This window comes from Scomber japonicus, chromosome 2 (genome assembly GCF_027409825.1).
Source record: "Scomber japonicus isolate fScoJap1 chromosome 2, fScoJap1.pri, whole genome shotgun sequence".
Classification (NCBI taxonomy): domain Eukaryota; kingdom Metazoa; phylum Chordata; class Actinopteri; order Scombriformes; family Scombridae; genus Scomber; species Scomber japonicus.
The window spans coordinates 20,261,675-20,287,984 of record NC_070579.1 but is presented as its reverse complement, the minus strand read 5'-3'; the positions used below and the strand labels follow the sequence as shown (position 1 = coordinate 20,287,984).

Below are 26,310 nucleotides of genomic sequence, written 5' to 3'. Positions count from 1 at the left end.
CATAGAATGGGATACTGATCCTTATCCAAGTTAACATCTGTATTCCTTGCTATGATTATAATTATATGACATCTTTATTAGGACTTTTTACTACTACATTCCATTTTGATAACATATTCATTTCCTCATCAACTCTTCGTTGCATTTGAGCAGTCAAACAAATACCAACAAGAGCAACAGGATTAGCCAAAAATCTCCTGTGGATAGACTGAGTAAATTAAAGATGACTAACCCACTGAGATTTGCAGGACCCTCAAAAAGCAACAGACACAGGAAATGAAGGCCCACTGGAGAGTAAACAAACAACATACCATGAGATCAGGCACCCCAAGAGGCAGTTAAGTCACCAGAGATGAGACCATTTTAATGGGGCACTAAAACATGTTGTAAGTACCCATCTGGAATAGATTCTTCCGGAATGTGGCTGTTTTACGACCAATGACCAGTGACGAGTCGTCACGCCATCATCACAAGTCTTGTTAGAAACTACATCCGTATGGACAGGTAGCAATTCTCTGTGCTTTAGGACACTCACTGACATACCAAATATGAAAAAAGATAGTTTCTGAAAATATAGAAACAACTCAGCAGTCCATGCGGATATTTGCATCTATTCATTGTTCATTCATTGATGTGTGCCCACACCTTCTACATACTGTATGTACACAGTATACACACAGATGGTCACCGACTCTTTTGTCAGTCTTCTTTTTGAGGACAACTCCTCTGAATATTTGGCACACAAAGCAGGTGAAATTGCCCTTTTCACAACCCATCAGTGTGCACTCTGGAAAGGCAGTAAAACAGGGTGTTTCCTATCTGAAGATGCAGCTCATTTCTCTCTGCACAAATCACACGTTTCGGTTCAGTTGCGATCTCGCTCTCTCTGTTCTTGTATCCTCCCAAAATACAATTAAAAGCCTCATTACTTCTTGCTGAATGCTGAATAGCCAAATATCATGCTTGATTGGTAGGGATTTTCTCCAGAGGCAGTTGCGTTGCTCAGAACAGCAGGGTATCGATCACCTAACAGTGGGTGATAACAAGGTTGCCAGGTGTGTATTCTGGATAGTACCTCTGGGACTGAACCAGCTCAGCTGGATCAGCTAGTGGCAGGCCACCTTTAGGGTTTTACTTTGTAGTATATTCATCATCCTGAAATCCCCAGCCAGTGTATAGTCATCATATAACATCATTCATTCTTACTAGACTACCTCATTTGCTCTCTTCCTCCCTAAACAGACCATTTATGTCTTCTAACACAACGGCACCAATTAACCCAGGACTATTGATTAAAGCTGGGAAGGAGCACTTCACACAGTGACTCAAGCTAATAAAGACAGCTCTGTATGTGCCAACAAAGCAGTCTTGCTCACAACAGCACACACTATTTCTGCTGATAGAGGAAGTAAAAGGTGTAGGAGTGGACCAGCCTGAAAGTCTATGGTGTGAAGCACCGAGGCAGGACTGAATTCCACAAGATGTGCAAATATTTGTGCACATCACTTTGGGAATCCCAAGCTGTGCTAAATCAGGACTTCTGTGAGTTTCAGCTCTGGAAGGTTCTGCTCCCCATCTTCGTGCAATGTCAATGGACACTTGAAATAGCGGGCATGTTGTTCCAGCTCAGTTGTAAGGGGATGAGTGTTTGCTGAGCTCTGCACTGAACAATCATCCAGCTGCTGGAGTGAAGCAGGGGCAGAGAATGAGACGTCAAGAGTGTGCATCAAGTGGTCTACTTGTGATCTTACTGAAAAGTGCCAGACATCTCACTTGAGTGATGATTAGGGCTAACAGAAACAGAAATTAAAGAAAAGGCTAATTAGGATTCTCCTCACGAGTCAGCAGTCTGAAGCTGTAGCTACATGCACAAAATGCTGAGGACTGCGGTCTTTGGACCAATGTGTTACACCCTTTGTCTGTTTCTACAACTGGTCTCACCATTATCCACTGTCTACTCAACAGTATACATAAGAACAGCATCAAAATAACCATTAAGAAAGAGAGAGATGATCATTACATTGTATGTCTAAAACTTTACGTTGCTGCTTCTACTCCATGGATCAAGGTCTAGACAGAACAAATCAGACATTGCTGGATCAATAAAACAGAGGGGTCTTTTAATGAGAGAGTCCGTAGAAGCACTGAATGAGTTCATGTGTTAAAAAGAGAAAGTGAGGAAAGACTGAAGTAGAGGGAGCGTGGTAGAACAAGCAAAGTAAACAGGTTTGGCGTGAGCTTGGTGGAGTCACTGGGTTTAGCAAAACATTCCAGAGTCTTCGAAACAAGCGGCCTTGTGAGTGCACGGGGGCAGAAACAAGGGGGCTTTAAATCACTGAACAGGAACAGTGTTGAAGGCCTCTAATTCAATCATAAATATCTTGAGAGTGTTCACCCTCACACACTGACATGTCAAGTTAAGTGACTACCAGTCACCTATATCACAGCAGGACAATCAGTCCAAATAACCTGGCCAAATCTAATAAACTGGGAGAGGACAATATGGTTCATTGACACAAGCCCAGTGTAGCAGAAATGACATACTGTCTATATTTTTACTGTTTCTATACAGACACTAAAATAATACTATGATAATGTATTGAACTGATGAAATTAAAAAACATTGGAAATCGAAGGCCATATAGCCTTATCATATATTATGTTGATACAGGCTGTGAAGACTGATCAGACTGAACACATTATTCCATCATCTCATATCACTAATGCAATGACAGACACGGTCTTAAATGTAATTAAGTGTGGCAAACTGGTGAACATTTTTTCAAGAAGCAGAGTGAAGTTGTCATTTCATTTTAGGATTCATTTTAAAATTATTTTATTTGCTTTTAAAGCCTTGAATGGCCTTGCCCCACCTTACCTCTCTGAGCTGCTGCACCCCTACACTCCCAGCCGATCTCTCAGGTCAGCTGACCAGCTGCTCCTGACAGTGCCTAAAGCTAGGCTTAAGCTCAGAGGGAATCAAACGTTGTTGCAGCTCCAAAACTTTGCATTGAATTGCCGTAGCACATTAGACAGGCCATTTAAAAACTTGTCTTAAAACTCACCTCTTTTCTTTGGCTTTTGACACCACGTAGAGTGTTGATTTTATGTGTACATATGCATATTTTCATCTTGTGCGGGCAGTGCATTTCATTTATTTTATTATTTATTTTTCTATTGTGTACTTCATCTTTTTATTTGTTTTATCTTGTTGTGCAGCACTTTGGAAACCTTGTGTTTGTTAAAATCATGCAATATAAACAAGTGGATTGGATTGAAAGAAATAATTTAAACTGTCAAAATCTTTCAAACAACTTTAAAACTGTTTCATTTATCATACACTGACCAAAATAAATGTTGAGACAGATTTACACAATCAAGGGGGACTCATTTATAATAAACATGTTAAATACTTTGTCAAACTACTATTCTCAAGGTCAATAACTGACTTTATTACTGACCCTTTATACAGCCCCTCAGTCAGCCTCTGTCTGAAACAGGCCATTTTAGCTTGTGTCTCTTTAAAAAAACCCTCCTCGTGAGCCTATCTGACATCATAACAGTACATAAATAACAAAAAATCACAAAAAACATAATATGTCCCCTTTAAGTCAATATGGACAAGAAGAATTACTGACTTCATAGAGCTGAAAACCGAGTAAAGGTGTCAATTGTTTTGTCGAAGTACTAAGGTCAGACTTGAACTCCTGTTTTCTAGACACAATGCATGCAATACATGCAGCTTTAAACAAAATTAAACATAAAGTCTTTGGCTGCAAACATAATTTTAATATCTTCCTGCCTGAGGGACAAGACAGACCTAGTTTTAACGGACATGGTTTGAAGCCAAGCACTGGGTAAAAATGCCTTAACAAAAATGAAAACATATATAGGAAATGATGGATGATGAAGCAGAGAGAAAATATGTCCCTGGCACATGTCCCATAGTCATGTCTAGTCGAGCTTGGTTGTAATCTTATAGCACCCACATAGCATCCTAACACATTGAAAGAGTCTGTACATGTTTTTAGGTATGCTCCTAATCACTAACTCACATGCACAACCCGACACACAAACACTGTTTTTATGACCATTTCAGTAGTTCACATGTGGCACAGTTCACTCGTGAGACACACATGGGCTTCAATAAAATCTCAGGCACAAACAGAGATGACAGGAAACAATGATGGCCTACTTTTTCACATCCTCATGACTAGGATGGGACGCAGGCGCAAAACTAGACAGTAAAGCAGTTCATCTGCCTTGATAAAATAATAAGGAGGGGCTATTTATAGAAACTATTTGAAAACTTGACCTAAATGTGAAGGCATACTGAAACGTGACATGCCAATGAAGAAATGGTACATAGTCGGAACATCACAAGCTGTTCTACAGTATGTGCATCTTGATCATCATCATCGCCATCATCTTGGTGCTCAATTAAAGCCACCGGAACAACAGCGATAAAAACATCAAAAGCACATCTGTTGTGGAAAATGAATAACACCAAGAAACGAATTCAACAATTACTGGAGTGTCGACATCAAGATGTAGTGGAGAATTTAAAGTGACAGAAATGTGCTGTGAGAACTAACAAAACCTAACCAGGCTTGAAACACATGTTGGGAGCAAAACCACAAACACTTAAATTGTTGCTAGTCCACAACCGTACAGATGCCCCATACCAACAAACAGCTGAAGATAATAAATTAAAGCTCAACAGCAAAGCAAGGCAGCCACGAGTGTTTAAAGTGGAGGTAACACTAAATGAGCCAAGTCTGTATGTTATATAGCTTGATCCCAGCACTAATACTGCTTATTGTCTAATCCAAAGATGTTTACATTTCATATTTGTGTTCATCTGACTATATGTGAATTCTAATCCAAATGTTTTAAAGTTTAATTATTGATGACATTTTGAAAAGCTTTGTCCATTCTTCAGGTAAAAGTATCTTGTTGAAGCTAATTTGTTACATGCTTGCCTGCTGTGCTTTTATTCAAACAGATCTCTGCTGATCTCACAGTGCTGCGCCCCTTCTGACTTCCTCTTTAGGCGTCCTTGAGGCGTGAAATGGTCCTGCTGGTTCCTTGTAGAGTCCTCTAGGGCCACAATGGGCTTGGGACATCTGTGTGGTTTAACAGTAGGCAAGGCCTGAGTAGACCGGAACATCTCGATGGACCTCCCACTGGCCCACCCTTAAGCCCAATACAAAAGCCTGGTGGCACTTAACAATAACACATTCATGCACAAGTAGGGGCACACATGCAAAGATACACACTCAAACACTGGCACTTAAACAGAGCATAAACGTTATTTTATTACTTATTAAATATTAGTTTTTGCAAATATTAAATCAACAAAACTGCTTAAATCCACATGGAGAACTAATGACAGATGTATTGTACTGTATTGTGCTCAACTATTGTTTATGCTACAGATCATTTCATGACTTTCGTGACTTGAAAGTTTTTATAGTAGTGTCTTCAGAATTTGTTTGACCTCAGTTGAAAAAGTTTTCAGTTGGTTACATGCTGATGGATTGCCAACTTTTGTCTGTTTGTGCTTGTGTAGTCATTACTTGATTTGTAAGGATTGGTGGAGCAGTATAGCTGGGGGTGTGGTAATGCCGATTTGGTAGTGTATTGTGATTTTTGGTATCCATTTTGGCATCAAATTCTGGCCACACTAAAACTGTACAACCTGTACTAGCTGTACTAACGCAGACAGTCTGTGCTTTTTATTAGGTTTCAGTTGGTGAAGGGGCACAAACAGGCTTATATTAAGTCTCGCTAGCTTCTTCTTTTACTGAGAGTGAGTGAGTTTTAGTTAATTGAACTGAATTTTAATCAATTTGCTCTTGCAAACTGGATGTTATGAGCATCTGATATAATTGAGCAACAGCATACAAAATGACCAACTTAGACTTTCTGCTGGGTCCATTTGGAGGGTGACAGACAGCTTGAGCGGTACAGTTCACAACTAACTGGACACATATGCTACAGACACTGCATGTCACATACAAGCATTGCAGCCACTGGAAAATTGTTACTCAAAATCTTTACCTTCCACATGTTAGTTACCAAGCCAACTGAACTTGCAGCTCACTATAGAGCTGTCAGGGTGTGATAGCAGAAACAGGAATGAACTGCTTTTAAAGGGTGTAAAAAGACCTGTTTGAGGTATGCGTTTGTTGCAGATGTGTATATTAGACAATGATGGTCTAGGTGAACATTTGACTGAATAACAGCTGATATAAAGAAATATCTACTTCTTATTGTTACAAACTTGAGAACCTACATGTAAATATTGGTGTACTATGATGCAAATTATCAAGTGCATGCTTATTCACACAAATCAAAATATTGAACATTGAGACTTGAGACAGTGTAAAGTAAAGTGGAAATCCTTAAGCCTATGAACATTTCTGTAACCACTAGCAAACAATATTTGTAAAGCAACTTTTGTCACTAAATGAGACAACAGGAACTGAAATAATGTATTAATCTGTATAGACATAAAGTAAATACTTACATAATCTTACGCAATACACATCTGCTCAAACATTCTGAGCCAAGATGAAGTCAACTAAATTGTGAGGCCTTTTATCGACTTTGGACAAATGATTGATTGATAAGCTATTGCATTATTCCAGTAGCATTATGATAAGCATAGTAAAGCAATTATGCCTCTCATGTTACCAGTCAGAGTTGTGTAAGAGGAGAACTTTAACCTTGATACAGTCCATCATTACATCACACCACAGTGCAGAAGAGGCACTACATTATAAATGAGAAAAATGTGCATTTCATGTGAACATGACATCTTCAGGGACTGTTACACATTATCTGGTTCATATAAAATGTTTTAGTGCAAGGATAGTGAGTACATACGTCTCAGTTAGAGAAAAAAAAAGAGCATGTCAGCATAAGTGGCATGGAGGAGAAAAATAATACATATGCTGAGTGGGGCTGACATAATTCAGTGAGCAGTTACTGTACGTCTTGTGCTGGATATGTTGTGCCTTCTCAGCTTGTTTAGTAGTGTTGACACAAAATCCACCCCATCTTATACCATAAAAAACAATGAGTAATCACCTAAAGAGCTCAATTTACTTTAGGCCTTTAGAGCTGAGTTGTGAAACTGTTGAGAAATTGTTGTTGTTTTGTTCAAGCAGCTCAGCTCAAAAGCACTGATCTCAATCTACATGACAGTAAACTTTTACAACCTGATTTGAGTCCTTAAGGAATTGATTAAAGGGAATATTTTGGAGGCAGGTATGATGACAGATTCTGTCGTTGTTCTCTTTTTTCTTACTATCTGTCCTGATTTCAGATGCCCTTTGACCTTTCTGAACCTTGCCAACAGCCATTCAAAACAGAACAGAAGGAATGCCACTCATTCCATACTTTCAGACTTTGCTGAGTAAAAGGGTCAATATGAAATATACGCTTCATACACATCAAGAGGTCACTTTATGCATATATGCCCAACATTGTGAAGCACTGAAAGATTAATCTATTTGATGAATCATTTAAATAATTTATTATAAGGACTTTGGTATTTTCAATAAAAGGTAAAAGGCGGTAAAAGGTGAAATGACCAGAGCTATGAATCAAAGCTGATAAAAAAGCAAGTCCGCACCATTGTGCAGCCTCACCCGGTTCAGTATCTGTTGCTGTCTTTTTGGAATTTCAATCCTTTAGCCTAAAGAAAAACTGAAAAAGATAAAAGCTTTGGGTCATCAGCCCTTTATAAGGTCCATTCATACACCTTCTCTGTCTAAAGAAGCTCTGACTCTAAAAAGGGGCTTGATTTAAGGGGGCTTCAGAGGACAATAGCCTGACGAAGCAGTGATCTTTTTGATGATGTATTCAGTTGACGGTGTGGACAAAGGCTTGCATGACAACTGGGTTTTGTCAATCTTATCCAGCACATGTTTTCCCCTTCAGCTGTAAACATGCTTAAATATGTCATGTGATCATACCGGCGACAAGAGTGGGAAACGTCAACAAAGCTATTGGGTTTCAGGATGTGTGATGCTGCACAGAGCTGACATGCAGTCATTGAGAACACTCCGTGAGTGTTATTAGCTAATGCATATGTGCTGTCAAGGATCACATACCACAATGGTGTCATCTTCATATTATAGTAAATAAATATCAGGTTACAGCATCCTAGTTGATTTTTCCAAGGCAGTGGAAGACTATTTCACAACAGAAGTCAGTTAGGTGTGGAATATTTTTCACAGGGTAACAACTGTCCAAACCGTGTCATGATGAATTGTCAACTTTTGCACGGCATTAAATATTTAAGGACTAAACCTATATAGAGTACAATGTAATACAATTTCTGACATTATGGAGTCAGTGTGTGATTATGATTCAAATTGTTAGGCAACTTTCACTCTTTTTTATTATCAATAGATTAATGGCTTGTCAAGCCCATGTGGTTACAGACATATTAACCGAGAACAGCTCTCCTGGTACAGAACAATGTGTTTCTGAATTTTATGGCCTGGAACACACATGCATGAATTCACAGTCATAATGTTTTAATTACACATGCAGTCCATGTTAAGCCTCAACATTCTGCTTACATCCAGAAGAAAGAGAGAGAAAAAAGAGAAATTAGTGACATGCCAAGAGAGCTGTAATTAGATCCTGTTATAATTCTTTGACCCACTTTTCAACTCTTCTCACTTTCATGTGGGACAGTGAGATATGCTAACAGCCTTAAACATCCTAGACAGTGTTTATCAATGGATATTTATCACCTGGTGCTTTGTACTTCAGTAGGGAGGTCAGGCCCCGGGGCACTGACCTCTGGTTTTAGTGGGAAAACTGTGTCCGCCCCTTTGAAAAGAAGCACACCAGCACCTGCACTGACACACATGATGCAGCCAAACGTGACTCTTAATGATGATCACATCTGTCGTAAAGTTGCTTTGAAGTGGCTTGAACTTGTAGATAATATCACCCATATTTGCCCTTCATTCCTCAAAAGCAGCTCTGTTAAATGATTTTCTTTGCTGCTGCTTTTAAAAGATGGAGTACCGTCTCTATTATTTAGCGGCAAGCAGCTAGAGCAGCTAGCCAGAGAGTTAGATGTCTATTCTAATGGACTCATTCGTCCATGTTCACATCTCATTAGTTATACATGGGACAGGCAACTGTGGCGAAAGCACGTAAAAGGAAAAATGACAGCACTGCCCGAGTCCGGCAAACACACACATATCCACCAACATAGATATACCTGTAATTATGTAAAGCACAGGTAAAAATTCAATGACACGAACCTGAGAATGATTATTTTTCAGCACCTACACCTCTAAACTGCAGCATCCACACACATCCATTAAAACACTTGCAGCCCTGCAGCCCATCCTGTCTTCTCTCTGACACAGTGACAATGCAGTTTTTCCATTCTGCTCTGCCCCTTGTTAAAAAATTTAAAACATTACATACTTGAAGGGAATTACAATTGTATGTTCTGTATCAAAACAATCTGAAAAAATAAATACTCAGTATGACATGCAAAACCCAGGCAAACAAACATGTACAGTTTATGTACTGCATATATATTTTTTCACATCTGATGTGGTGCATCACTCACCTGCCAGTCGACTTTCTCGAGCAGGCTTGCTGAGCATATCGAGGGCTTTCGAGGTAGAAAACCTGATGTGGTCACTGAAGGACCTCTGCAGCAGCATCAGCCTCATAGAGTGAGACATGCTGACTCACATCCAGCACAGACCTGGCCGAAATTACGTCAGTCCACACTTTAACCTTGTCTCCACACTCTATGTTTGAGCATTCAATCACAAGCTGATTAGTTTCTAGTTGCTGGTCTTCTTTCTCTTCTCTTTCTCAATCTGTTCTGCTCCAGTATGGACTGAGCACTCCTGACTGCTGCAGCAAGAATCAGTGCGGTAACTGCTGGGACACATCCAGCCAGTGCTGCAATGCTCTAATATTTTATTCTGCCAGTGTGTGTGTGTGTGTGTGTGTGTGTATATATATATGTGTGTGTAAGTGTGAGTAAGTGCTTTCTAACACAAGCTCCAGCACTCTCTGGGAATATCTGAGTGCTTCAGAGTCACGACTAGCTTTTCTCTCCACATTTACCTTTTATCTTATCTTATTTTTTTGCCTCTTTTCTCTGTTGCCTTCCTACTGCCATCCACTCGGTTTACAACTGCCCTACCCTGTCCAGACACAAACAGCATTAATGCTAGTTATATAACCCATTGCTTGGACACCCTGCTTATTATCAAGTTCCACCTGTCCTTGTCCACAAGCAGCTAAAGCGGCATCATCACAGAAGTGAAACCAAAAGACAGGAAATTAGCTTGGGTGATGTTTGAGTCACTCAGACAAAGCTACAATAAGATAAGATACTCCTGAAATTGGAATTTTTAAAAAAAGGGATTTCCGAAAAAACAACGTGGAGTCAAAACAGAAAAAATAATGGGGCTGAAGTATTACCACGGGAACCTCTCAGTTATTCCCCACAGCAACTAATCAGCTTCCTCAGCCACTCAGCAAAGGAAAATAGTCCAACCCATGACATGACTTTAGTGTAAATACTGTATGTTAAGAATAGAGTATGCAGTACACACAGACAGAGAAAGAGAAGGGGGGGGGGGGGCACAAACCCAAGTAAATAGGCTTGTACTGTACTATATGTCATAAAACTTAAGCTGGAAATGGACAAAACAAAACAATGGAATCCATTACTTACACTAAGTTGATCGGATAATGCTGATTTAGCCTCCATTAAGCAAGCAGAACTCTCTGGGGTCTGTGAAGAAGCTTAGTCTTTAACAGCAACTCCAGAGTAGCCGTGGTAAAAGTTCTTGGATCAGTAGCTGGTGTTACATTTTAAAACAGGGTTTTTTTTCAGAAAATAAACAAATTATGGCTACAATTTTAGACAATAATACATAAGCCTGTGCAATACTTTTCAAATATTCTACATTTTAAAAGCTGTATTAATCTAAATTAAATAATAAGTGAAATGTTGATGTGAAATGTGAGTTAATGGGAGTCCGCATCAGCCAAGTCTGCAGTTCCCCTCAATGTTACAAAGCATTTTAGCATCTTTCAGCTCATTGTTTTGGTTTCATAGTTCACAACTTTACTGTTCTGGTGTATGATACAAAATATATTAATAATAATGCACTGAACTTAAAAATACTATATTTTATTATATTTATATATTAGTTGTGAGCAGCATGTGCTGTTCAGATTGCCCTCCATTACATTCCACACTAAACTTACACTTAAACAAATCAGCCAGTCTTGCTGATTGCTCCAGCAAGTGAAGGTAATGTACCCAGCATTGGCTTATTGCAGCCTGCTGATAACATTGTATTCATCGCGGCCAATTTACTTTATGGCCTACTGAGGTTTGCTGAGACTGATAAGGTTGGATTCCCGCGTCTTCACTTTTTCACGACCCTTTAGTCTGTGCCTCTGCAATTGTGGAATGACCTCTTTAACAGTGTTGTAAAAGAGGATTAGGATGAGATATAGAAAAAAAACACATTGTATAAAAGTATCACATTTTACTTTCTTCCTTCACACACCTGTTCAACTCACGATATCTGAATCAAATGATTGTTTTCATGCATATGTACACGCACATGCAAACCATCTGGGTCAGCACTCATATCACAACAACATATCAGTGTACTTTCCCTCTCTCTGTCTCGTGTATACCTGTGATAAGAGGGCAATACACAGACTGTAACCTGGATATGAGAGAAAATGTCCTGAATGGGGGGAGCAGAGGGGAGACAGAGGAAAACAATGGAGTTCTCATACCACAGGAAGGAAAGTCTTGCCAAATGCCCCCTCTGTCAAACACGTGAACAGTGTGCCAGCAGTGTTTACCTACAACCAATTCCGCAGAATAGAGGCAGCAGAAAGGTAACCTGCCAACATACTGACCTAGAAATGGAGAAGGGGAGGTGAAAAATGGGGGCGGTGGTTGTTTCCGGGAGAACTTCAAACGGTGTATATAAACAATATGTGAGAGTCTATCCTCAAAACATTTCTGAAAAACAATGCACTATACTCTATTCTTTACAGCGCAGCCAAAAATGTGTCGGTATGTTGAAACATGTATGTGTGGGTGTGCCCATGTGTGACTGTAATTGTGTGTAGGTCCCTTTGATGTGACCATCTGCTTGAGGTCTTACTCTGCTATCAAACAGACACTCCTTCAACCGTCCTGTTTGCCCTACTTTCATAAAACTCAATTTTCAACGTCTAATACCATCACATCTTGTGTGTATCTGTGTGCCAGTAAATATGAGGACTAAATATCATGCCTACAGCAACATATCAACCAAACACTTTATGATAACAGGATCAGCTGTGAAACAAGGAATATGTTTTTGTCATTATTAGAAACCACTGAAATGACTCTGTCTGGTTAGAGTTTGATCCATTCAGTCAAATAACCCTTGGGAAATCGAGAAGAGCTATGAGATTCAATTATTTGATCTCATTTATGTGTGTAGGGAGCAAACAGGAAATTAGTCAGCTTGGCCTTTTGGAAGTCTTGGACATACAAGTTCTCAGCTCAGCTGGAAAAAGACTCTAGTGTGCATGCTCTATGAGCCCCAAAAATGTAGAGGCACGAAGATCCCACACTTTTTCAGTGTATGCAATCAATGAGAAACTTTTCATAGAAATGAATGGCAAACCTAGCTCTTCTGCTCTTCTTAATTCATCCATGTATAAAACCCACTGTCTGTAACTGTATGTTACCTGCCCAGCATCAAATGTCAGATGGACAAATGGCGCTTTTCCACTACACAGTTACAGCACGACTCGACTGAACTCGACTTGGGTTTTTTTGCATTTGCACTAGGGATAGTACCTGGTACCTGGTACTTTTTTAGTACCTGCTCTGCTGAGGTTCCAAGCGAGCCGAGCCAATACTAAATGTGACGTCAACAGACTGCTGGCCACTGATTGGTCAGAAGAGTTGTCACTGGAAGGGTCATGAGCCGTCCCACACAAGAATCAAACCCAACAACAGCTTTGGTCATTCGTTTCTCTTCTCTTGCTCTGTGTGTGACAGAAAGCCACACACAGCAGCAAGCACACCACTGCCACTAAGACCTCCATTGTTTGTGTTTGTGTCGCGTATAAAACGAAGTCACAGCAGTTTCGCGGAGCCGTGTTATGACAACCCCGCCCATGTTGAGTAGGTACTTTTTTGTAATAGAAAAGGTCGTTCCTGGAGCCGAGCCGAGTTGAGGCGAGTTGAGCCGAGCCGGATAGTGCTGGAACTGTGTAGTGGAAAAGCTCCAAAAGTTAGCAACTAGCTAGTAAACATAGGAGAGCAATTAGCTGCAAAAGACGCTCAGACCAAGCTAAAAATTGGGTTCACATTCGTCAGGTGGCCAAAAACGCATTTCCTATATTGCTCTGTATCTGCTGGATAAGCTTAGTATTATACATATTCAACATTAAAATGTTACATGTTGGAGTGCCTTGGTAGCTGAGTGGTTACCACACATGCCACATAATGGCAGCGTCCCTGATTCAATTCTGTCAAAGGACTTTTGCTGCAAGTCATTCCCCTCTCTCACTCTCTGTTACTTGTTGGCCTCTATGCCATTTATTGTCAAATAAAAATGTAAAGGTTGTAAAAACACACAATACTCCATACATAGTATATCCAAACAATCGACATCTCTCATACTCTACACAATCTCTCCCCCTAACATCTAGACGAGAGGAATAAACCATCCAGGGAGTGACAGAGCCTACTGGGCCAGGGCTGATTCATTAGCCTGGGGATAGAGTGGACATCTCACAGTATCAACACTAGGAGATTTAAAGTCCTCTGGTTACAGATAACATTTTTTGCTAGATCATGTCTGATGAAACATTAGTTCTGGGCTGTAACAAAATTATAATCATAATTTAGTTACATCCCAACACACTCAGCTTTTTTATTTGGATAATGTAATTTCTGCTTGTTCATTTTTAATACCTATGTGATGGCACAGATCACTTTGGGGAAAGCCACAGTGTAAATGGCAGGTGAAACTGTCAGATCAGTAAATATGTCATTTCTTGGCTTATTTCTTGGTATTTAGAGGTCAGAGCCTAGCGTTACATTATTTTGAATTTGATATAGATTAACAAGAGATATCCTGTCAACAAACAAAATATTGTAAAGATCAAAAGATCAAAAACTGTTCTAGTGGAGATAAAAATGGATATAACTCTATATAATCATTGTACTACTGTTACTGTCAAAAGTAGACCAATGGTATATAACAAATATTCATGGTACAATAAAGAGTTTATCACCATCCATGTGGTTATTCATTGACCAAGTTCCCCTTGAAGTATGAAAATGTATGATGGCCTGTTTTCAAATACCAAACTACTGAAGAGTATATACTATATTAAGAATAATGACACAATGCCTCAAGATTCTTGTTGTTGTAACTCTGGGATTCATGCAAGCTGACGTCCTGTTGTAAATTCCCCTTAATGCAGTGGTTTCCTGTCCTGTGAATGCTCTGGGGAATGATGCCCAAAGAAAGCAAATTAAAACTTGCAAAGGATCAAATAAGTTTCTGAGCTTTATCTGGAGTAAATCTGAGATACAAGCCTGATTCTAAAATCACACTTAGAAAACATACTTTTGGAACCAGAGGGACACATAGTGGTATTCAAGATGAAGCCTGAATCTCATAATTTAAATGTATAATTTTAAAATGTTTTTTCCTCTCCAAATTACAGATTGACAAATATAGCCATGATTAACATATTTCTTCCCAAGAGGAACAGTTTGCATATGTAAATGTATTCACCGCTGAGGTAGAAGTGTGAAATATAAATGGAATGAACTCAGTACAGTACCAGTCTCTACACAGGAAGCTGGAGAGAGAGTGTGTCAAATGGGAGGGGAGAGGAGAGATTGGTTGAGGGAGAGAGTTGAGGCTGGTGTAGACTGATTGGGGGGGGCGAGTGGGGGGGGGGGGGGGAGCAGGAATGTGACCTTGCACACACACCATGACTCCTGTACTGTGTATGGAGGTGTGGCAAAAGAAAAAGTGGGATAAGGCAGACTCAATCAAAGAGCAGGGACAAGTAACAGAAAAACAAACATCAGTCATGAGCTATTATTGACTTGGCTCCAGGCTGAGGGAGCTTCATAACATCTGCCAAAGCAACTTCTCAGATGAGAGAAATGCTCTCAAAGGACATGCAGCTGCAGGGTATAAACAAGAGGTAAGTAGCTCAGGTCAGATACGGGGAAAGCAAGTTGATTTCACTGTGACATTCTCCAAATTAAGTGGAAATTGGTGTGGAAATTTCTTCACTTTGAGGACTCTAAATGTGGTCTGCTGGAGCCAAAAAGCTCAGTCACAAGATATGTGGATGAACAGGGATTTTAACACACCATCTGTGCTGAAAAGACTTTGTTAGTTGTTTACCATGACAATCAAGTCTGGTAGATATTCCTCAAGATACAACCATATCCCTGTATGAGTTTTTGTTTAAAAAATAGTTTGCCATTTTGGGATCTATACATATTTGCCCTTTGCTAAGAGATATCTGAGTAGATTAGTAGAACTTTCATGTCTCTATGCCAAATATATAGCTGGAGCCAGCAAGAAATTAGCTTAGCTTAGCATAAAGACTGGAAGCGGGGTGACACAGTTAGCCTGGATCTGTCCAAAGTTAAAAAAAAATAAAAAATAAAATCACAACTTGCTGTTTTTAGATTTTGTTTGTGTATGTATTTATCTAGATATAACATGTTACTTGTAAAATTAAGAGGTACTGGAAGTTACTTTTTCCCCCATCTTTGGACAGAACCACAACAGCTGTTTCCCCCTCTTCCAGTATGGTGATAAGCCAAACTAGTGTGTTGATCTTCTCATCTAATTATCAGCCAGAAGGGCAATTAAAGTCTGTGTAAAGTCAATTAATTGATTTACTTCGAAACATATTATACATGTTGGAAAATGGTTACAGAAAACATGTGAAAAGGCTGATAACTATGCAGTGCTGAATTGTGGAGATAGAGCCAAATGTTTCTCACCCTTTCATTTTTCCTGATTTTCTGAGCCTGCAAAAAAGGGCTACTCCCTGATGTAGTGGCATACCCCCCCCCCCCCCCCCCCCCCCCCGCTATATAAGACTGAGAGTACGCTGTCCTCAGTGGTTAACCTGCCTGGTGGTGAGTTATTGTTACTACATCTAACATTAGTAGTACTACAGTCTACAGTTAGCCAGTTAGCTGAGTTACCCGCCGAGTTAGTCGCCGAGCTAGCAGCTGAGCTAGCGGCAGAAAGCTCTCAGTCATAGCGTCCATGTTTCGGCTAGAGGGGGTGACTTTGATTGACAGGTGACATTTGGTAGGGGGCGGGGTTTCAGCTAACTTGGCGGGCACACCCACAGCGCTTGGGAGCAGAGACAGAGGCTTTGAAGCCTAATTTCATATATTTGGCGATTTTTTTAATCATTCAAATTTGGCAGGGTGGTGAACAACACACTTTTCTGTGGTATGTTAAACTCAGAACACATATTTATTCTTACTTTACAAGTGTATTACCTAAAATGTTAAGTAATTTAAGCACTAAGTATGACTATTCCCTTTTGGTACACAAATTAATATTTTGGGGGTTTTGCAGTGGTTTTGTTTGTTTTGTTTTTAAGTTGAACATTGGTCAGCAGGATTCACCAACAGAAGGTAATTCTCAATGTGTGTAATAATATGATGACTGGGATATCCAGAGGTCAGTGTTATCTGTAATTTTGTGAATCACTGAAATAAAAACACAGCTGCATTTAAAATTTGCTTTAAATTCCAAAAACATGAATTTGTCACTGGTATTCCAAGAAGGGAAGAATTGTTACAACAAGGGAAATGAAGGATAACACAGAGAGGGGAGCCAGACAGACAGAAATGATGAGTCAAGTTATTCACAGGAACCACTAAGTCCCTAATGTCAAAATGCTCCTCCCATACAGGACCCCGCTGAGGATGCTAAACCACTTCCTCTCCTCAGTTTTCCTTTCCTCCACCTACAACCAATGCAAGTGCTGTAGACTATGAGTCTATGAGTGTCGGTAAAAGGTCAGGCTTTAACCCTGCTGTTGGTTGGATGCCCATCATTGTGTTCTGTTTATATATTCCCACTGGTTTATATTTAGATCAGGAAGGCGCAGTATGGTGCCTCTAACCTCAGCTACAATCAAGGGGGAAAAAAAGATAGACCATTCTCGAAACCAGGAATCTCTGAAGCTGCTGTTGACAAGCTCTACGGTTGTTAAAAGGGAGAGAGAGAGGGAGAGGGAGACAGAGAATGTTACACATTCAATAATCTCAATTCCTCTGTTGCATACATGAGCTGAAAACTTGATGTGCTGATGTCAAACACTTAACCAGCATCACAATCACACACACTCACAATCTGTCAAAACTAAACAAACAAGGATTGACAGTCACTGACCTGAAGTACGTAATGACAAAACAAAATTCTGCGTCATGTGGCATAGATGGTAGCATGGGAAAGATTATCATGTTTACAACCTGCAAGCACTCACGTCACTGGACAAAACAGTGATCGACAAGTGTTTTGTGTGATTGTTAAAAAATTCTTGGTCAAGAGAACACGATATCTGTTAAATCTGCCTTTAGACGTATAAGGCATCCAGAACATTTTTTGATGATGAGATGATTACGCCAACTGTGTTTCCAAGTTAGAGAGTGTAAGTTCAGGTAACTTAACATGAACGTGGAGATGGAGATACAAGAAAAGCATCTCTAAATCTGCTTAGTTGTAACACTGATACCTTTAATTACTCTCTTCACAATGACTGCTTTTAGCCCACAGATCCAGTCCAATCCAAATGTCTGAGTGTCATATTAAAAAATCCACCCTGTATTCTATCCATAACAGAGCAGAACACTTGTATATAACATGACGCCCTCTGCCTTTGGTCTCTCCCTTCTTAATCTTTCCTTTTTTCACTCACACAACGTAAACCTGTCAACTTCCTGGATAACAGGATGTGAGGTCACAGACCTAAACAAACTGCCTTTCAGGATAAGCACTGACTGATGTGGAGTCTTGTCTTATTTATCAAACACAAATTGCCACCACACAAATCAGCCTACACATTACCTGTTTTAGAGATTCCACTATAGGGACTCTAACTAATTATTGTATTGTGTTGTGTCAAATATAATAACTATGAGTAAAGGGTTAGGGTTAGTTTAATTCAATTTCTAAGTTATAAGTTCTAATTTTCAATTTTTTTCCCATTTATTCTAATGATTAGTGCAATTTTCATCAAGTTGAAGAGCCACAATTACATAATTAAGAATCTGTGTTCCCAACTTTCCCGCCTTTGCATATCATCCTCATCCTCTGTGGGCTTTACACATGGCAGTAAAAAGTTTCTACTTCTTATCTGTAAGCTCAGTTCGGTCCACTATGCTCTAACTAAATATATTAATAAACAAGTCTGTCAAAACAATTACATGAAAAATGCAGCAAGTTAAATGATGAAAGTTAATTTAAGAAACTTGGGACGTTTTCTGTAAAATGAAACAGCATGGAAATATATTGTTTTGTCTATGTCCCATTTAATATTTCTTGATTTCAATAAAATCAAATGCATGATATTCCTTATTTCATCAAATGCAAGTATTTTTTCTTCTAGACCATACCCTATAAATGATAAGATCGGTCATGCTTCAAGCATGCATGACTGTGCTTATCATCTTCAGATGGTATGAGTTATGTCATTTCTCACTACCCCAGTGCACAGGCGCTCTGAGGCTCAGGCTGTAACCGGCATCACAGGAGCCCAATAAAGAAAACTTCCTAACAACAGGTTGTCAGTTGTAACTGCTCCATGTAGACACATCCTCTTTGTGCACAGGAAAACCGTGACACTGACTACCCACTAAGGTATGCCCAGTGCCGCAGGGAAGTCATCAACTGTGGAAACTTCTTGTTGATCACTAGTGTGTTTCCAGTGTCACAGAAATAGTAAAATTGAACATGAATGAGCGGTCTTTCATGGTGGTGCAGCAGGAGCCTTTAGGGCACAGTGTGTGATGTAACACTGTCACAAATGTGTCATTCCCAGGGGCTTAAATGGTGGAGATACAGAGGGGGCTTTGAAGTGTCACAATGAACACTAGGTTTTGTGCTCCATCAAGTCTCCTCAAAACTCCACCAACTCCCACCATACCCCACCCCCTCCAGAGTCCTGGGTTCCATCACACAGACCCAGAGATGTAGGTTACATAATTTGCTTACAGGAAGTCAGACTTATTTAAATGAAGAAAGATGACCAAGAATGTTTGACCTCTTTGAAGTTGGCACTGTGAATTTTTGCAAGCTTTAGTCCCATTGGTAAAAAAAAACTAATGGGGACTTCTGCCAAAAGCTTGCGCTCTTATGTGTACACACAAACACACACACACACACGGAAAAATATACTGACAGCTTCTGCACATTTTCCATGAAAGGTTTTCCACAAGTGGCGGTAATTAGAGGGAGAGACAGAGCGAGAGTGAGTGAGGACCCCCAGCTGGCTTTTAGACAGTGGGGAGCAATATGAAAGCCTAGTCCCCACGTCGAACCACCTCTCTGGTATTGTTTACCAACGGACTGACGACACAGGGGGGTGTTTAATGAACACTGCTCCCCTGCCGGTTGTCTGAAAGTAGGTCTGTCCATCCATAGTTCCCTGATGACCCTGTGCATTACCGGCAGACTGCTGACAGCGAGGCCGGAGCCAGAAAGGAGGGAGCAGTCACTACAGATTGGGTATGTTCTTAAGATCGATTCTTAATAAAGTGTGCAAAGTGGATGAGAGCAAGCATGACCAAGTAATGACATGTCAATACAGTGAAGACTATTCATCACTAGGAAGTCATGTGGACTGATAATTGTACGTCTGGCGTTGAATAAATTCTATAGAAATCCACATCACTGATACAATAAAGGAAGAAGGAGAGTGAGAGATGAGGGGGAATGGTAAATAAATCCAGGTCAAAAGTTTTGGGCATCAGGCTCGACATTCAGTCTGGCTCTTATCTTAAAAAGGCGGCAGGCTTGATGGTTTAGTAGATGAGTCTAGGTCCTTATCTACACTCACATCCAGTGTCTCACAAAACCGCAGCCTGTCCTCCTCCACTCCCTCCCTCTTTCTCTCCTGCCCCATGTTGTGAGGACCAGACAAGGCTATCATTCAGAAATTGTATGGTAGATGCTTTTCACATGATACCAGACCAAACCCACCAGACCAGATCAAATGCTGAGAAAAAGTTACTCAAAATATGCATGCAAAAAAAGAAGAAGAAAAAAAAAGAAAAACCAAATGCTGTTAAGATTCTCATCAATAATCTGAACACATAAGAATGAAAAATAGCAAACACTCACCAGCTTTTTCTTTCTCAGGAATGGAGGACGTGGTCTGGAAAAGGGAAGAAAAAAAAATATTATTATCGGAGTTTAGATTTTCATGATATTTTTTTCCATGCAACAACTGTAACTCTTTAAAATCCCTTGATTTATCATAACTTCTGTAAATATTCTTGAATAAACACATATGAATGTGTTTGTGCAATGGAACATACAGAAGGAAGCATTGATAAAACATATTTTATGACTATGTTATCATTTTGCACATTCTCCCTCTTATTCAATGGACAACAAAGAATAAGTCACAGGGTTTTCAAATACTGTATGATTGTTTAACTGTATCCAGTGTGTTTGGATAGCAAGGGTAACTGCAATCCGTAATGATCAACACTATCAACATACTTTCTGTTCGGTCCTTTTGAGAATATTATTTTTTAAGACACGCACACACACACACACACACACCAGGATGCATAGTTTTCCGATGTGTAAACGTCTTCATAAACGGTCACAACAGATAACCAACCCTCTAGTGACTTCTGAACAAATATCACATCATTAAAGCTCTGAGCACACAGCACACTCTTCTCTGATTCAATGTTGATTCAGCCCTTACAAAGGTAGTCTGGAGAGACATTACTGATAAAATCACAACACGTTGTGTAGCCATAGTAGATTCTCATCATTCTGTGCATGTAATATTTCCTTCTTTGGCTCTGTTGTGGGTTTTAGAAAATACTGCTGCATCAACACAGGGTCTCTAGTAAAAGAAAAAATAAAGCAGGCATGTGTCGTTGCATCGGTACTGTGTATGTGTGTGTGTGTGTGTGAGTGTGTGTGTGTGTGGTCCGTCATGGGCTGCTTTTGGGTACGGCTTTTCCAATTGGGGACAAAAGCTGTGTCGCCAATTTGGAAAAAAGCTGATTTTTGGGTCAATGGTTAAGGTTATTGTTGTCAAAGTAGTGGTTGTGGTCAGGGTTAAAATAAGTCTCCAGGAAATTAATGTAAGCCTGTGTAATATCCCCAAAAGTGGCCATGAAATGTGAGACTTGGTTTAAAGTTAAGAAAAGTTTACAGTTATATTAAGGTTGAGGTAATGTTATGGTTAAACAAGTAGTGGTTATGGTTATTGCTAGGATATATATTCAATAAATGAATATGAGTCAATTTAAAATCCACTGAAGTGAAACATGACTGTGTGTGTGTGTATGTGTGCGTGTGTGTGTGTGTGCATGTGTGTGTGGTGGGTAGCAGTCAGTTGGAATGCAGAGGTCTTTTTTGCCTCTGACTTTTGACCTCAGGTTCCTTAGCTGACCTCCACACCCTGACCTGTTTTAATCCACACTCCCCTGGATGAGATCAGACAGAGTCAGGAGGACAAATTCTCAACCGAATTTATCCACTTTGTCCATTTATCTACTCTGAGTAAAAACTGTCAATATCTACATCTGCTCCTAATATTGTGATAAATTCCTCTCCTCTTCCATGTTGTTCTTTGAAGCCTCATTAAAGAGGTGTAGTGTGTCCTGCTTTGACTATTATAAAACCTGTTTACCGTTCAGAACTTACACAGCAGATTCAACACAATCAGGACCTTAATTTAATCTGGAAGTTCTACCTCCATGTTTTGTCTCCATGGTGTCTATTAACAAAATAAAAGGGCATTTGGGCCATCTGCCCACTTAAAGGTTCTAAGATAAATCTAATAATACAGACGATTTCTATGCATTTACTGACATATTTCACCTTGATTAGCCTGCCACATACTTTGCCATTGAATATAAAACACCGATGCACTAAGGATGGAGGGTATATAGGTGAGAGGAGATATTTTTGGTGCCCCTTGTTCCAGAACTGAGTCTTACTCATTTTCTAGACAGACGGTGTTCTGTAATGATGACTCATCTCACCTGACTGAGTCATCAGTAAAAAATAACTGTCGGAAAATATATGGTTCTTTAATAAAAAGCCATAGGTATGAGAATATAGTGTAACAAGCAAGATTTTAACTGCAATTTCCAATGTGCATTTGGACAAAACACACCCAATACTAAAATTCTGTTATGTGTGCAGAAGCGAAAATTGTTGGAAAAACCAAAATCTGTGGTGCTGCATTTTGTTGACAAATTCAACAAGAAGCATTTCCATAGCAACAGTGACTAAGGCTCATCAGTATCAAACATTTCTCAGAAAACTTGAAATAATCTCATTGAGCAACAAGACTAACATCATTTTTCTCACAGTGCCTAACAGTAAACTATACACAAGGGTTAGAGTTTGTCAGTGAGATAATATTCCTTGTGAGATTTAAACACATTGTTGTGGGATTTCTTTATTTCCTCATATTAGTCCACTGTGAACAAATCAGCAAATAACTTGAAGTGTTGTAGCTCATGGGAATTTCTCCTTTGATTTACTTTGTGTGCATGATTATGAGGTCAGAAGATGCAATCATGACATTCATTATTTTTCATTTTGACTTGGAGCAAATACCAGTAAGAAATTGAATAAATCATTAAAAAGCAAATATGTGACTCAAGGCCCTTCGAGTCTCAAATTTCCAGGGAGCGCTTACATTTTCTGATGAACCACCACAAGCATGACACAGTCTGGTGGGAGTGAATACAATGGCTGCTCTCTACTCCAGTTTGTTTTTGCTAACATGTTGGGTGATTAACGCTGGATAAAGTGTTGTCTTGGTCCCAATCTGTCTCAGTCAGATTCTTCAGCAGCGGGTGATGTGTCCCTGCATACATACTTTATCTAAAATCTTCACAACTCCATCCCTAGTGGTATGCATGCTGAAGTGCATTTGTATGTGTGTGTTTAGTATGCACATGTGAATATGTTCACATGTATTTGAGCATATGTGTGTGGTTGTGGATAATGTGTAGGCAAAAACAGCATTTAATTACTTCATGGGTCGCTTTTCAGACGCCTAGTGGGTAAAAGGGACTCTCTGTAGACAAATAACTTTACCGTTTATTGCCAAATAATGATGATTATTCAGATCATTACACTAGCTTCTTGTCTGTCAAATAATTGATTTTAAAAATAATGCTGTTGGTTTAAATAGTACTAAATGGTTTAGGGCCAAACATATTTCTGATCTGCTGTTATATTATGAACCATCCTGACCTTTCAGATAATCTGGGACTCGTCTGCTTTCTGTGCCCAGAGTCAAAACTAAACATAGAGAGGTAGCATTCCATTTTTATGTTCCACATATCTGGAACAAACTCCCAGAAAACTGCAGGTCTGCTACAACCCTCAGTTATCTTAGATCAAGGCTGACGACTTCTCTGTTTGCCCCTCATTGCCTTATATTAAGTCAACTTTGAGGCTTTTGATTAATATCTTATACTGTATTACAATTTGTATTGATGCCTTTTATGTTTTATGTAAAGCACTTTGAATCGTCTTGTTAAAATGTGCTCTACAAGTATACTTGGCTTGCCTGGCCTAGAAAAAAAGGCACTGGGGAGAAGCTATAGCCAAAGACTCCCACTCACTCCACCACCACTAAATCACCTTTATAAACAGAACAACAACAGTGAAGTGAAATCACAGATAGGTTTATATTCAGTGCTGTTTCAGCTGTTGGACTCAAGTTATATAAGCTCTGCTTTTTCAGCCACAACAGTGTCCTTGCTGCATTCCCCTGTGTGTGTACAACACTGTGAATGGTATGAGACTCAGCCAAGACAACACAAACAACCTGCTTTCCTTCATATCAGTCCTACACAGATGGTCTAGGTTAGAAGTATTTTCTCTAGTAACTTTTTTAACAATACATTTTCATATGCAGCTTACATCACGTGTTCATTGTTTTCACCAGAATTAATTGTGAATGAATGTGAATTTAACGCAGATCTGAGTACAGAAACGTTATTATTATTAAAAGTAAGTATAAGTCATCAAAAGTGCACGGGATTCTTCATTTTTCTCACAGTCACAGGTTTTTGATCCTAAAGGCACCTGTCAATAAGACTTTCTGGTGTGCAAAAACATCATAATTGGCTTCCCTTTTTAATTAAAATAAGCATGCTTTATGTTTTAATCCTGATACTGTGAAATATAGCATCACACAGGATGTTAATAATTCAGTTGCATTATTCAGCGTGTGAAGATTTTTATGTCATATTGTTGCACATGTGGTGTTCCTTACATAAATTACTCTCTTTATTTTCAATTACCATCTACAACTCCACAACTTGTAAAAAGAATGGCCTTGAATAATGGAATCAATATGGGAGGTCTGTGTGGCTTTACTTAGCACTAACAAGACATTTCAGTTCACCAGTGTGCTCCTTTCCTATTGTGTAAACACCACACCACGAGTTCCTGTCAATGACCCATGAAGTCTCTTAAACTCAGTGTAAATCTCACCTTCACACAATGCAGTGTTTTCTGTCATAATAGCAATTACAGTTGAATAAATGTGAGTGAGAGACCACAGAGCCTATCAAGAATGTGAATGAATGGGTACCAGTAAGTACCAGTGTTTTCATAGCACCATGGTCACATATTTCCCCCAATGTTTGCCTGTGTTTCCCCCTGGCCTGCCACAGTGCAGGTTGTCCCAGTGTGGGGTTGTCTGGGCCGTGTCAGGTGTCCACTGGGGAGCTGTAGGCTGCAGAGCACACAAGCTTCAGCTGCCTCATTTACTGCCACTAATTTACTGGAAGTAGGTTGTGTTGGGGCACAGGGGGTATGGTATGTGTTTGCTTTACACATGTGTGGGTGTGTGCAGCGGCCTAAAACTATGTGTGTCTCTGTGATTAACTGCTGTCGGGTCATTATTGTCATTAACAAATCTAGAAGCTTCCACACACATCATTTCAGTCTTTCTGATGGTTTTACAATTACCAACAAAAATTTTACTTTTTCAGAAATCTTTTTCAGAGTGGAAATATTTCAGCTAGTTTGATTTGACCAAAACACAAGCACACTTATAACACTGGACAGTGATACATGCTTACTCCGATCATTTAGTTTAGTTATTGCATTGCCTGGTATAATTAGAGTTGAAACAGCTTGGATGATGCTTTTCTTGATACCTTACTTTTCCTTAATTTTTCCTATTTTCTATCAGTACCTTCAAGGTCATTATTGTCTGACAGTATATTTTGTATCAATTTGTTGTAGCTCTTCATTGAAAATATATGATGTTTATATTGACTGAAATATTCGAACACAACTATCCTTGTTTTTTATGGCCGCACTATTCCATCAAATGAAAATATTGTACACGTCTTGTGCATCACTATAGACACTTTACCCAAACATTCTGCCAACATATTTGGTATCTCTGGAAACGTTAATATTGCCACTAGAATTAAAAATAAAGTTCTGAAAGTTTGATCAAATTTTGACTGCACAGCATGAGTTTGCTCTGACTGGCCTATTGGTGCATCAGACATTCAATGCTTTTGAGAGTCAGTGCTGCAGACTTTTTTTGGCCAGCACCAGAAAAGTATTGAGGATTGATACTTTGCCCTTGTAACAAGTTATGTTTTGTTTCTTCATTGTGTGTGGTTGTGTTCACATGCCTCTCTGTGTGAGCAAGATAGTCAGAGATGTTAAGCAAGCCACTGGCATGTGGCTCTTGCACAACAAACCCAAGCAGTCCACCATGCCTCACTCAACCCAACTGCCACCCTCTCATCCCCAGCCCCCTCCTGCACTGCAGCTGCAGCGTATTTGTGTGTGTGTGTGCGTGTGTGTTTGTGTGTGTATGAGTGTGTGAGTGTGACCACCCATGGTCTGTGCTGGCCAAGGATTAGGGGGCTCAGGCTAACCCAAACCCTTTTCTCCACCACTTAACGCAAATGGCTAAATTGGTACAGATGGCTTATGGTCAGGTAAGCTGGCGGCTCCA

General features: G+C 39.6%; 1 protein-coding gene across 1 annotated transcript in view; it reads right to left on the bottom strand.

Moving 5' to 3' along the window:
* The window catches only part of dlc1 (DLC1 Rho GTPase activating protein), a 78,923-nt gene that overhangs the window by 37,390 nt on the left and 15,223 nt on the right, over nucleotides 1-26,310 (bottom strand). Inside the window, exon 4 of the mRNA XM_053331011.1 lies at nucleotides 20,448-20,481. Within this exon, the coding sequence (XP_053186986.1) occupies nucleotides 20,448-20,481 (34 nt within the window). The remainder of the gene's footprint in view (nucleotides 1-20,447; nucleotides 20,482-26,310) is intronic.